Source organism: Oryzias latipes, chromosome 11, assembly GCF_002234675.1.
Source record: "Oryzias latipes chromosome 11, ASM223467v1".
Lineage (NCBI taxonomy): Eukaryota > Metazoa > Chordata > Actinopteri > Beloniformes > Adrianichthyidae > Oryzias > Oryzias latipes.
In genome coordinates, this window is record NC_019869.2 from 7,506,050 (window position 1) to 7,521,095 (window position 15,046).

At 39.7% G+C, this 15,046-nt stretch overlaps 2 protein-coding genes across 4 annotated transcripts in view; one reads left to right on the top strand and one right to left on the bottom strand.

Moving 5' to 3' along the window:
• Window positions 1-809, bottom strand: part of LOC101161251 (teashirt homolog 1) — a 40,045-nt gene extending 39,236 nt beyond the window's left edge. The window contains exons 1-2 of the mRNA XM_023959660.1: window positions 743-809; window positions 106-583 (exon numbers count right to left, since the gene is read on the bottom strand). Coding sequence (XP_023815428.1) covers window positions 106-145 — 40 coding nt within the window. The 5' untranslated portion in view covers window positions 146-583; window positions 743-809. The remainder of the gene's footprint in view (window positions 1-105; window positions 584-742) is intronic.
• The window catches only part of LOC110015877, a 755,614-nt gene that overhangs the window by 50,529 nt on the left and 690,039 nt on the right, over window positions 1-15,046 (top strand). The gene's annotated exons all lie outside the window — the stretch shown is intronic.

Sequence of the window (15,046 nt, forward strand, 5' to 3'; positions counted from 1 at the left end):
GGAGTCTGCTAACTTTTGCGCCTCCGCGCAGACTGCGTTTTAAGGGCGCGTGCGGTGCGCCCGCTTCCAGGTGGGGGTGTGTTTGTTTGCGGTGCTTGGGCTTACCTGCTGAGCGCCGCGGGGCTTGCTGCTTTCTCCTCGGCATGCTGCTGCAGGACTTCCCGCTGGACTGTTCATGCGGGGATCAAAAATAGAGGACAGGGGAAAAAAATAATGGAGGGGAAGCTCCCACGCAGGATGTGGATGGGTACTTGTTTTTATGATTGTTATTCTCTTTTGAGAAGAAAAAAAGTCCGTTGGGAAAAAAGATGACAGCAAAGGGAATTGTCCTTCAGCTCCGATTAGACAAAAAAGAAGAAGAAAAAAACTGTATCTGTGGGGCAGAATGAGAAGCCGAAGCTTCTTTTTTGCAGAGTTCCCATCAAAATCTGTTTTTGTTGTTTTTTATGATTTCAAGCTTCAAAAATAAACAAGTGCTTCCTTTTGTTGCGTTGGAACTCACAGAGCGGGGAAGCAGAGCGCAAACTGCGCGGTTTTCGGCTGCGTCCGCCCGGGTGCCAGCTCCGCGCTCCCGTCTGCGCTCCTGAGAGGAAACCGGGGGGTGAAAGAAGGGAAAGAGCGACAGGTTAAGCAGGCTGTGTTCGTCAGTCATTCAAGTGGGAGCCCCCCCTTCCCTCCCAATAACAATCAATACACGTCCACCCCTCCCCTCCCCCCCTTCCTTGGATAATGAAATACTCACATAAACGCTCCACCGTCCGACTGTCAGCGCCACACTTGAAATCTCTCAGAAACTCATCACACCCCCCCCCCCCCCCCCAAACACCACCACCCCCGGAGCAGGCCCGCCCGCTGCGCCACGCCACGCCACGCACTCCCAGGCGCTCCTTCCTGAAGCGGCCGCCTCGGATTTGATCACAGCTCGGCTCCAAACGCGCTTCTCCTCCGCAGTGGAAGTGTGCGCACATCGCTGATGCGCGCCGCGCTCAGACAGCTCCCACTGACAGACAGACACATCCAGCTGCCTTTCCGGCCTCTCCTTTACTCCACCCCTTCACAAGCGTCACCCTGACAGTTGGAGCCCACCTGTCAATCCGCGGCTCTAATTGTCCTTTTTTTCCATGTTTACGCACGGGATTCAATGAGTACAATTGAGTGACAAACACCCAGAAGTTATTGTTTTGCCTTGAAATATACTTGATGTCAAACTTGTAGTTAAGAGACATTGACTATACGTACATATTTTTGCTGTTTTATTTTTTGTTTTATTTATTGATTCTGAAAAGTAAATAAAATCATGTTTCAAACCCATGTCACCCAAACTGTGATCCAGTGCGTTGGATCGTCAATACGCGCTGTTTAAAGGTTTAAGTGAAAACCAAAAAAAAAAAAAAAAAAAAAAAGTGTAGATATTCCTGGTGACCTCTTTTTTTTACCGGGACAAAGGAGGCTTCGGATCGATTCGTTACACCTTTTTAGTCAGGCTTCTCCTGGAGGGGAGGGGCTCTGAATCCACAAGAGGCTCCATTAATAGCCAGCTCTCAGTCCAAACTATTATCCAGTATAAAGTGTTTATAAGAGCCAAGGCTATCTGAAGCGAGGCAGCGTGGTGCGTCAGAACAGCGAAGAGGATAGAAGACAGGAAGTCTTTAAAAAATAAATGTTTTTGTTTTGTTATTCTGTTTTGTGGCATAGTGCACTTTTTAAAGTTTCCATTTATATCTTTCGGACTAATTAAGACAATTCCAGCTTCACTGCATCAACACCAGGTTTCAACAGGAGGGGGGGAAAGCATAAACTTTCTGAAAACCACCCCGTTTGACCAGAACTGGTAAGTAACTGCATCCATTTCTCACACGCAGGGCGCGCAGGATAGACGCGCGATGCGGGGGGCTGCTGCGCCAAGGCGCGCGGTGGACCCTTCTGATGGCGAAGCTGTGTGGGAAAAGACAATATCAAGTACCGCCCCAACATCTGTCTTCTTCTGTCTGTCAAAAACGGCCTGGCTGCTGATTGATGAAGCCGACTTACGTCACTGACGCATCCGTCTGCAGCGCGCAGACGGACAAAGCTACTCCTCTTCTGAAAACAAGACCAATGCTTCCCTATTGTTTGACCTTTTCTCTTTTAACATTAACTTTCATCTTTATCTTATTTATCAGACTATGTCCCATTTGATGCAAACAAACGATTAAATCACAAAAAAGTTGTATTATTTGTGTAATGCACCCAAAACAAGTGAGTTCAGGGAGAACCAAAACTAGAGAACTGTGGCCTTTTTGAAAATAAAAAATAGATAGAAATCACAAATCATTGGTCAAATTGCTTGTTGCAAAGTAAAAGAAGAATTACATTTTCTAAAATAAGATCAAATAAAAAGGGAAAAACTGTTTTCACAAATTAAATTAACTATTCGACAAACATGGATTATTTATCTATAATGATTTTATCCCTTTAAGAAATTATGAATGTGGTGTGTTTTACGCAAAGGAATTTCACAATAAAATTCTAAGCCAGCAGAGGGGGGACTTTGATTCTTCTTTAGAATATTTCATATCTGAACCACTTTCCTTTGTTTTTCCTTTAGTAATGAACAAATTCAACTTAACCTCTATAGCACATTAAAATCCAAAAGGAAGCAGAATGGGAACAAAAATGTAGATAGCAGCAACATAAAAATACATAAAAGAAATGAGAATTTAATACAATTAGTTAAAGAAAATATGATGCCAACAAAAATTTCATGTAGGAATTATGCTGAAACAGAAAAGCATAGTGTGCTTTTACTTTATTTTGAGTAGAAACACTAGAAAATTCCTTGTTTATCTGTGTTTTTTAACTTGCATTCCTATTTCCTTGCCCACAGAAACCAGTTTAAGGCTGTGATTTCACTGTACAAGTGACCTTTGATTCACTGTTCAATACCACAACCAGTTGTTACCCCATCAATGTGAATCCACAAAGCCCCCCCACAACCCCACAACCTGGAACTGTGGGACGGCGGCGGAATGCCGACACGATGAGCCACTTCCTCCTGTCTTTCTGTGCACCCGGTTTCTTTTGTGTCTCTTTTTTTTGTCTTTCTTCTCCAGGTGTGACGAATAAAGAGGTGATTGTGTGGTTGCGATGTCTTACAGGTGAGGAGCAAGTCATGACACTTCATTCCACAACCTTTACATACAAAATACTCAAGCACAAATAAGTAAAAACTGTAGAAATAGGACATAAATGTTAAATAACGAATTAGTGGCGATATAAATCTGTTATTCCTTGCAGCCCTGCAATCACAAAAAACACAAAATTTAAGGGAGATTTATGGTAAATTAATGAAGTTGTTTAGTAAAAAACATTATTTAAAAGAATACTTTGTAGTTTTTTTCTCTCTCTTTTTTTACTATTTTTCGCTTTTTCTTTCTGCAGGAGTCAAACAAAAAGCTTCCATGATCCGTTGACTTGTTTAGATCTTTCGTATCAATAGATAATTGCTTAAAACTACTAAAGCATATATTCCTTTTTTTATGCTCGAACAAAACATTTGGGAAATGATTTTTAGACAACCTTCAAAGTTACCAGGAAGACTCAAATTAATCTTTTCTCTCGATGCCAATCAAATGAGCGACTGTTCCCACTGATGAAAAGTTCCACCTTATGATAATACCTCACCGTTTAATCTTAAGTAATCTTAAATCAATGATCAGATACCAGACACTCATTGACAGGCTCACTAAAAGAATATATCCAAAGAAAAAATTAATAAAGGAGAGGCTTTAACTTTGACGTGAGCTATATCTCCACATCTATCAGATAAGACTGCAAAAATTAAAAATGCCAAGTATGACTATATGGAGGAGAAGCAGAGGAGAGCTTTTGATATTTTATATAGATCTACTTTTTTTCTCCATCCTGAATGTGACTTAAAGGGCGATGAGAAGTTTGGCTGTTTGAAATCCCTATAAGCTTTTGAGGAAAAGTGACCATTTTTGGTTAAAAATACAGCTTGGGAAAAGAGTGAAAAAGTCATTTGTATTGTCTTTTTCATGGACAAAAGTTTGTTTTTCATGGATCACACTGCATCTCACATTTATTTTAGAAAAAGAAAAAAAATCCCCCTAAACGGCGAAGCAAAGTGACACATTTCATTTTGTAATATAATTTCTTTTCTTTCCGTTTGTTTTTATCGCTCCAATTAGCATTTTTTTCTGCCATTAGGGAGGGAAAAACAGCAGCTAAATGCTTTTCTTTTTTCCTTTTTATCCTGACAAGCACATCATCTCCCCCCAAACAATAAAAAAATGGCTCAAAAAACTTTACAAGACTCAATTTTTAGTGAAGAAAGCATAATAAAACCTATAAGAATAATTTCACTTGTGCTGTAAAGCCATATATTATTTTCAACTTCTAATAATATGACAACTTCCTGGAACGTTTTTCATAAAACAGTGTCAGAGTAAAATTCCCAGGGATGTATCAAAATGCTTCGTTGAACAATAGAACCCCAAATAGCTGACTTTTATCATGTCCAATGTTTTGCATATTAAATGAGATTGCGCTAATCTTCAGCTTTACTCCTAAATTTGAATCTGTAGATTCTCAAACTGTACAGACCCCTCGCGGCTTCTAAAATCTGTCAGAGTCGTACATTAAAGGAAAAAACGCTCCTTAAAAGGCTCTTTTCTGACATCAACATGACTTGTGTGCAAAGCGCCCAAAGATCTGTGGAGTTCCAGGCATATATTTATGAATAGGAACCTTTAATTAGGGCCTGTGTTTCCTCCCTAGTCACATTGAGGGATGGTCCTCGCCGACATTCATTAATGATAATCACCAAGAGCGATGGCATAGCTACAGGCCAAGTCTCAGGGGACTCGACACTTGAAAAGAAGCATTAAATTACACAGAGGGACTCTTTAATTGCGAAAAAGAAAATATATAGCCATCATTGTTAAATATGATCTTTTGTGAGCCTTTGCTGCTTCAAAGATTCGTCCATGAGCTTTTCTTGTTTCTAAATGGATCTACAGCCACAATTTTGTAACAGACCAAAAAAAATTCAGTGAATTTCCAAAACACCTAGAGATATTTTTAATATTGTTGTTGTCTAAAACGCTCTTTTGTTCCATTTGCATTGTGCTAGAAGATTTTTTTAAATTTTTTTTTATTTCAGTGCACCGGATTATAAGGCGTACTGTCAACAAACAATTGTCTTTTTTGAATTTTTGTCATTTAAATACATAAATATATATATAAACTTTAACTGTCTTCTTTTGTAACATGCGTTAGCAGCGTGTTAACAACACCTGTAACTCAGCCTGGTATGAAAACAGACTGATAGCGCTAAAACAAACGTTAAGGTGACTTTGCTAACTCCCAGTTTTGTGACATGTAATTAAAAAAAAAAAACAGTCTGATCCTGCTACTCATTAGCCATGTTAGAAGCTTTATTCAGCAGAATAATAATAATAAAAGATTGTAATGGGTTTATCTGTGCTTTTCCAGATGCTCCAAGTGCTTACAGTGTGTCCATTATTCGTTAACTCTTCACTCATGCTTGGTGATGGTAGAGACGTGGCTGCCAGTTCGCACCTACAGTGCCTTTGACCATCACCAGGATCATTCATGCTGGTAGGCAGTAGCGTTAAGGGTCTTGCCGAAGGGCCCTCACTGGGTGATGTTAACTGCTCACTGATTCAATTGCTTGCTTGTTCATTCCCCCCTGGGAATCAAACCCTGGTTTCCTGCATGTCAGTCCTTCACCTTACCAACCAAGCTACCTAGCTAGTTACATGGAGCGCCGTGCAACTTTGAAGGGAAAAATCACTTCAACATCAGTAAACACAACTAGGCAAGGCAAGGCAAGGCAAGTTTATTTGTATAGCACAATTCGTACACAAAGTAATTCAAGGTGCTTCACAAAACAGAAAAATGCATTAAAATCACAATACATCATAGAAATAATCAACATAAAATTTACTTTAAAAGAAAAGGAAAAAAAAAAGATTTAAAAAGAAAGGAAGGAAAGAAAGGTGCAGATAGGACCTTTCAGTCATATACACGGCTAAACAGAAATGTTTTAAGTCTAGATTTGAACATGAACACAGAAGAGGCCTGTCTTACGCCTTCAGGGAGGCTGTTCCAGATTTTAGCTGCAGAATATTGAAACGCTGATTCCCCTTGTTTAGTTTTGACTCTGGGAATCAACAGGAGGCTAGAATCATAAGTCGCAATGTCATTAAAAAAACACACAATTAAGGCTTTTAAATGTGCCTCAGAGGGCGGAAAGTACAGTAATATATACAAAAAATAGTCTAATGTACTTTTTTATCCTTGGACTTTTCAAAGTTTTGTAAAAGTTTTTGGAAAATTCCTTGTTTAATTAAAATTAATAAATAAAGAAAAATGACTATTCGCACGTAATTTTCCCAAATGTGCGGCCAGAGCCAAACTTTTTCCTTGGCCACATGGACCTGGTCAAAGGTTAGGGTTAGGTTACTACGTGCAATCAACAACATTTATGCTAAGACGCTTATATGTGTGCAGGAAATGCAGCAGTGTGCATCTTGGCCCAGGTATTACATGCATGCAAGAAGAATGTCTATCAGTTAAACACACATGAATAACATCAGCCATGAAAAAAAACAGTGATAGTTAGATAGTACGATACAACTTGTTGAGAAGATCTGTTGAAATTTGTTTTTCCACATCTTCTTCTACTCGTTCATTCTTCCCTATTTGACTTGCAGTTAATTTTTCCTTGTTCTCTTTCTTCTCAAATGGAAAGTTGGCCCATATCTATTTTTACCTGCTATTGGGGGCTACAGAAAGTGGGAGGAGGGGGTTCTACAGAGGTGAGATTGGGCATTCCGGGAAAGGGGGCGGAGGGAGGTTGGGGAGGAGGGGGGGGGTCACGATGCTCCATAAATCAAAAAGAATAACACTCGTGTCATCCCTGACAACCATCCTGCCACCCGTACGTCTGCTCCCCCTTCGTCCTCCTCCTCCTCCTCCATCCCACTCAAACAGGACAACTTTAGTGACGGCGAGAAAGAGAAGAAACAGAGGGGGTAGCGAACTTTATTAATCAAGCACATCGGATTAATTGTTATGAAGTGTCAGCCATAAATTCTCCATTTGGATTTAATAATCTTGGAGGTAGACTTAACAATCCCTGTCGTGATTTGAGTTTTATTGAAGAGGCTGCAGAGCAGGAGGAAGGGGGGGGAGAAGCAGTGACACAAATAGCTTCTCAGCGGACAGTCCCTCTCTGCATGACAGTTATGAAATACAATTATCAGTAAGATCTGCTTAAGAATTCATCAAATGCACCCCTGCCTTCCAAGGAGAGCAGGGGAAAAAATATCACAGTCTTAACTGATAAAACTTCTCTTTTCCCCGCAGCCTTTAAACTATCATCTCAAATTCTCCGTCTCTGACATGTTAAGTCACCGTAAAGGTATGGCTAGCATATTGCTTTGAAAGTGCTCCACGCGTCATATTAAAGCATAAATCATCGGGTAATCAGGGAATATAGTAAATGACACGCGGCATGCAAATCACCCAGATAGCGAGCAGTTTTGTCTGAAATGTATCACCCGCTGGTTTGCATGGGGGTCAATAACAGCAGTTAATCTCCGCGAGCAGAGAAAATATACTGTCACTACGTTGTACAACACCCTGTCAGCTCCCCGAAGTAACCGTATCATAAAACACACTTGATTTCAATCAATTGTCATCTAATTGCAGTCACATCCTTTGAAATGAATGAAGAACAGCCACAATGTAGGGGGACAGTGTGCATAAAATTAGCATAGCTTTGCATATTTCAGTGTTATTAAAGCTCCTGTTTTCCAGCTTATTCTTGTCTTGAAGAAACTAAATGCAGGATAATTAAAGAACGTCTGATCATCTTTAAATCTAATTTTAAAATCTTTTATTTATGGTTATGAAATTTTTTTGCAGAATAAAAACAACTTGTAATGTTTTCTAGGACAAAGTTTCTGCACAGCGCAGGAGTTCATTTGAAATTTTCGTCTGAGTTTTGGATGGTACTGTGGGTGTGGAATAAGCCTTCCCCCATTTCCCATCATCCCTCTGTTAACAGCTTACAGCCCCTCACACCCCTAACTGAGCACTATGCTACGGTCACAAAATACAACTGCCACCGCGTGATGAGGAGCCATCAGTAGAATCTTTTAGAATTTTTACAAGTCGTTTGACTGGTTATTAATGTAGACCGGCGGGGATGACGTCATTACAAAATCATGCAACAACTGTGTGGCGACGGCCGGATCACCGGGCCATCTATGTTAAGTGCCACCAGCCGCCCGGTAGCCGGGGGTAAATAAAAAGCAAGCCATTTTGCCCCACTGGTCATTCACAACTCAGATTTTGAGCACACATTCTAATCTTGTCAATTTACAAATTTACACATTTTTAGACAACATGCCTCCCGAGAAACCCAGCAAGGCCAAAGCCTGAGCGCCCAAAAAATGAAGGTCCAAGTGATCCAACCACAGTAGGAGTCTTCATCGGATGAGGAGCATCAATGCAGCTTCAATGATGTGTCGTGTCCCCATATCAATCTATCGGGCCTGATAGATTGATTTCTGGTCATCGCCAGGCCCCAATCTCAGCATCCCTGGTTGAGTGCACCACAGGGGGCAGGGGGGGTGGCAGTCTGAAATCAACCAATCATCAGACAATTTTGGGGAACTCGGAGAACCTCCCATCAGTCAGTTATTGCCTTTTTGCCTCTGACCAAAATCAAAAAATGGACTGGTCGCCAATTAATATGAACGTTTTCCTAAAACCTCCACGTCCGCCCAGACACCTGTTGCTAAAAATCCTGCATTTAGGTCACAGAGCAGTGGCATTTTGGGATATGCGACCATAGTCTTAGCGGTGCAACAAAAATGGCGAGCAGTATCGGAGCAGAGCAGGGAGCCCAGCATATTTTCTACGTAACATACTGTATACAATCTTTTTTTTGTCTGCCCCTGATTTACGACAATTTGAATAAAGAAAAACTCACAAATCCATGTTAAATGCTACAAAAACATGTTCAAACCACCAAAAACACATCAGATTGGGTCTTTAAAGAAATAAGTAGACTAGAACACATGAACAATATAAAGCCAAGTTTCTCCACACAAGAGCCGACAATCTTGTTGTGCTTTTAATTCCTCTGATCTTTGAGGATTTTTTTAAATAGAAGTCTGTGAAAAGACAGAGACATCTATGAAACAGAGAAACGCTTTGTCTTTGTTCAGACAAATAATTAACCGTCTTTTGTGTGACAACATTTAAGAAATGCCGCTGATGCTTGTTGAACGTGGGCCTTTAACAAAATGCTCAGCGCTGCCAGATAATCCAGATCAATGACGCATTGGATCTGTGATAAATGGCGACTGGATGCAGGTGAACATTTTACCCATCATCCCTTGTGTGAGACGGGATCAGGACGTGCTGATGAGTGACTACTGAAAGACTCATTTCACTTCAAGCTTATTTATTGCAGAGAATGAAAGAATTACTTTGATTAGATGCAACAGAAATATTTTATAATGCTCTGACACTTGACTGTTCCATGGGGACTGGAACACGCGTTTGCATTCACTTTACTAGATTAATTAGAACTACGGAACAGCAGCTCAGACTTAAAAAGTGATGCAAAGAAAAACTAGGACAAGGCCGTGTCACACAGCCACTATATACATTTAGCATATTTTCCATGTATGAAATTTGAGTCTTTTGTGATTAACCCTTGTGCTATCCTAGGCACTTTAAAATTGGGAGTTGGGTCATCTAGACCCACTAGACAGTGCTCTGAACCTTTTTTCTTCAATGATTTGTGATCCTCACTGGTGTCCATAGATTACATGAAATCTTTCCTCCTTTATCCACCTTTGTCATGGTAGGGAGAAGACGTCAATGTAAGGGTGGGGTCATCTAAGATAGAACAAGGGTTAAGCAAATAGATGGATCTGAATGTGTTTTAGCTCTAGACCCTGATTTATATAATTTAAGGATAGCACAAGGGTAACAAAAACTTTATTTGAGTGTGTAAAAGGGGCAGAATATTCTATTTTCTTCTTCCTGTTTCATTTCATTTTTACAGAAAAAAATATCTTCTGTAACATCTCTTGTTTTTCTTTGGTGAATATGAAAAAATGAATACAATAAAATAAAATAGAAAAAACGTCTTTACTGTAACCAAAAGTTACAGTTTTGTGGACATAAATGTTTTTTTCATGGTCCCTGTAATGTAAAAAATGTTGTGTGTGCTGTTTGTTTCAAAATGTACAACAAAATCCAAGAATCCTTCTGACTAATTCATGGTTTTTAAGCACATTTAATACAAATTTCTGTTTTTTCTAACAGGTTTTAGTTTAAAAAAGAAAAACATTACTTGTCTGAACTCAGGTTGTGGTTGATCACCATACTCTACTGATTAGAAATGTTAAAATGGAGAGGCTGTTATTTCCTAAAATCTCATTCTTCACCAACATTTTTCTTTTGTTTCAGGTATTTCTATCGCAGCATTGACTGTTTTAACTGGATTAAACACAAAATATGTGCACATTCATTTAAAACAGACACGTATGTCTAAAAATACAATGTAGTCCATTGGAGGGCCCAAGCCAGGGTCTCATTGTACCGGTCCCAACCCTGGATAAATACAGAGGGTTGTGTTTCAGAAAGGGCATCAAATCTTTGTCAAACCAAATATGCGAATCCGACCCATGATGCCAGGCGAGAGGTCTCAAAAATGAGGTTTATGGAGAAATAAACCTCACCTTTAGATGGAGGAAGCTGATTCGCTGTGGGGACTCCTGATGGGAAAAGCTGAAGGGGAAAAGAAAAAGATGTCTAAAAATATGAACCTGGAAACCTTTTTTTTCTTTATAAATTAGCCTTTTTTTTCTTTTTCCAAATGTAGGTTTTGTTGCAAAAAAAAAAAAAAAAACACTGTCAAGGTTCCTCTCAGTCTGATGCAAATGTTCAACCTTTAGATGAAACAAATATTGAAGTGCATTTTTTTAGACTTTTTAAACCACTTTCCATCTCAAAATGTTTCTCAATCATCTAGAAATGACAGATTTAGAGATTTAGACTCCACCCAACTGTCTCCTCTCATTTCATCAGCCCCCACAGTGGTCAAGGACACCCATATCAGTGGACGTCAGGGTGGTCCCCATCCATCAGAGGGCTATGTGTAATGGAATCAAGCGGTGACAATGATCATCAGCACGGCAAACAATGGCCCATAAACTTCCCCTGACAGGTGGTCAAAAGTGGGGTGGGGGTTGAGTGCTTCAGGGGGGGTCGGGCATGTGAGGAACTGTAGCACAAAAGGAAGAGGAAAAACTGTCTGTACGTCTGGAAACAAATGTCTTCAGCGGGTCAGAGTTCACACAAGTCCGCATTTCCAACTTTGGCTCTCATTTGATCAGATTTCATGCAGCAGCAGAGATAACAGATAAGAGACGCTAGACGTTTGTGTGACTCATAACTGGGACTCTCATTTAAAAAAAGGAAATTACAAGAACAAAGACCTCTGACATCCATGAACCGGGTCTTTTCAAAAGACTTTCTGTAAAATATGACCAATTATTACTCGTCTTTCTGTCACAGTAAACAAAAAACAAGTATTGAAGTTTAGGATTTTTTTCCGAAAAAAGAAGAAAATCCTTTTCTTAACTTTTTTTTTCTTCTGTAAGGTTGAGTGTTTTATCCATTTATTTATTTTTTGGCATTCACTCTTCCACAAATTCACTGGTTTAATTAGCATCCATTTGTATCAGCTTTCCATCTTTTCTGCTGTTTATTCAAATGGCAGCAGTGACACTGGCCAATTAGCTCAATGAAATACGTTTGTAACAGTTCAAACCAAATAGAAGATTCACTTTGCAGCTAAGCATCCTCGATTCGGTCTGTGTGTGTGTTTACTTAAAAGAAATGGAAGACACTGAACCTTTGATAAGAGAAGCTCAACGGAAATTAAGAAAACAACTATTTTTTTTTACAATTTATTTGTTGCTCTTTGCTAAGTTTTTGGTATTTGGAAACTTTTATTTTGACCGTAAGCTACGTTCACACCGGGCGTTTTCATTCTTGAACTTGCTATAAGCCCATGGTGTTCAGACCGGAGTGCTGCCATACCTGATACTAGCGCATGTCTGCCACCCACAGTTGGAAGTGGCTTGATGCGAAATGTTGAAGCAGTTCAAATTTTCTAGGACATAGTTTCTGCAGAGCGGCAGGAGTTCATTAGAAATTTGTGCCTCAGAATGAAGGGAGCGTGTGGCCCTTCCGCTGTATTCTCTGTCACAATTACGATCTTTTTCAAACTGTCTTCTCCTTATTAACAATAATTCGAATAATTAAATACTCAGAGATGCAACTTTAAGCGTGATTTGTTATATGTATGTCCTCCATCAACAGGAAAATATAACAAAAACACAAAACTGACTTCTATAGAAATCCTCAAAGTTACCCTTGAGGTATCTTGTGGGGTCAAAATGACCCCTTCCTTACATTGATGTGTTATCCCTACCATAACAAAAGGTTGGATAAAGGGGTAGAGGAGTTCATGTAATCCACAGAAATCAGTGAAAATCAAAACTCATTGAAGAAAAAAGGTTAAAAAAAAAAAGAAAATGTGTTCAAATTAACGTTAATGTGTCTTGGAGGCATGCTAACGTTGGGAGTAGGGTCATCTGGACCCCACAAGATAGCACAAGCGTTAAGACAATAGCTGGATGAGAATATTTGGTTTTCTTTAGGACTCAAAATCAATAATTAGAGCAGCCTTTGCTAAAATGCATATCTAAGTCTCCTTTGCAGATCGTTTGTATCTTTATAAAAAAGAGGGAAATAGACACCAAAAGGTTTTCCAAATTGAAACCGAGAGCATCGTTAAATGTCTCAGGAAGCTTTTGGTTGAGTGCGAATGACATCCTGCTCATTTTGCTGGTGGCTACATGACTGATGTGTTGAATGAGACAGTCCTCTTTTTTTTTTGACACTTCTGAAGGATCCGGGTTTGAAGTAGGTGATTCTGAAGTGCCGGCATATGCTTAGTGAGATAAGTAATTTGACACACAGACATCACAGCCTGCAACATCTTTCGTCTGGCTGCCTCAAGTGTCCGCGCCGGGCGCTTTTTCAAGAACACTTTACAACTGTCACAACTGACTGTCATCCTGCGAATGACACACATGCTGGGTTTGAACAAAGTACGACAGCTGTCAGATAAGAAAAAGTGATTCTGGACTAAAAATACCATTAATATGATCTAAAGCATTTTAAAATTACTTTGCTATTTAAGAAGAAAAAGATTTGTCTTTTTCAGCATCAGTTTGTTCATTAAAGTAGTGTAATTAGTAATTTAACCCAGGACTTATTGGAAAGAACAGAATATCCATGATGTTTCTGTTCTTGCTTCCTCCAAATAAATGCCGTGACAGACAATACCTACATTTTGCGCATTTTTCACAGGTGAAATTTTAGTCTTTCATGCGTGATTTTTGTAATTCATAAGTGTTTCTTGCGATCGTCATTCGTTGATGTGCACAGATGTCCGTTGAATGTGATTTTGGGCTGGTCGGTTGAAAATTATGCAGCTTACCCAAATTTCAGATAGTTTGTACTGTGATTTGTGATTTTGCAAGATGCATTTGCAAATTTGGGGCTTTCCAAGACCGTTCCACGTATGTCTAACAGACTTTTCATGCATGCACCACTGAAGTGTAACTTATTTCTTGATAAGGTGCACACATCATGGTAAAATTTCGTGATTGATGCTCAAATATCTAATTAATTAGGGGTGTGTATTGGCAAGACTATGGTGATACGATACGTATCCCAATAAAAAAAACTCTCCCTGAATTTTAATACGTCTTCCATTGTAATAAAATTGTCAAATTATTTGATAATCACAATGTTCAGCACTGCAACTGTATCTCATATATAAAGGGGAAAACTCCCCCCACTAATTCTTTCCAGAAACATGAAAGTGTGATGAGGCAGCATGACAGGATGAAGGAGACGCTTCAATGTGGTTAAGATGTTGTACTGACATGACAGTCTGCACTGCAGCTGCAGCTCCGCTTTCTCACACGCAGAAGTAAACACGCATTTTAACGCTCATCGCCACGACGTTGGCCTTTTTTCAGAGCGTTGTACACATCAGTCTGATCCATTGCTGTGAGGTTCTGCAGAACTTTGGCCCGCTTTGACGACATCATTTTGTTTGACGCTAAGTGCATTAGTTACAAAGCACAGTAATCCACGTTTCTATATGATACTGGCAGCAATGTGGCACAGAGTTTTGGTTTGGTACCCATCCTAGGTAACAAATAAGTAGTGCATGTCTCATAACAACAAAACAAGCTGCTTCTCTCTGAGTTCCTTTGTGTGGTGTAGAGCTGCTCAAAGAGGCTCAGTGTGAGGTGCTGCCAAGTAGCGGTGGGAGTTTAAGTGAAAAAAAGGGTCAGACGCTGAAGGACGCCCATAAATAATTCAATAAATATCGTCCTGACTGCATTTTGAATCAATACAAGTATCGCCAAATGAACTATCGCGATATATCACTAAATCGATTTTTTCTAACGCCTCTATAATGAATTGCACATAAACAGTGAAATAAAAACACACGGTTAATGTTCTACATTCTACCTGTTTTTCGCGAGGTTTATTCCTACTTCTTCTGTGGTTTCATTTTTGTTCATTTGGGAGACATGGGAAAATTTCACGTGCAGACCACAACTTTTTTTCACATTATATTCACGTCTGACCAATTTTCATCCATGCAATATGCACAAGTGCGTGTGTGACATGGCCTTAAGACAGTTTTCAGTGAGCTGCCTAACACAAGCACACACGGAGAAGCCCTGACACAAATAAAGGACCAGCATGTGTTCTTGTGCACAAACAGATGCACATTCACACAGATTCACACAGATACAGAGAAGTGCGTGTATGTGTGTGTGAGTGGGGGGGTCAAAGCTGCAAACGAAGTCGCTGACATTGTGGCACTTTTTTGGCA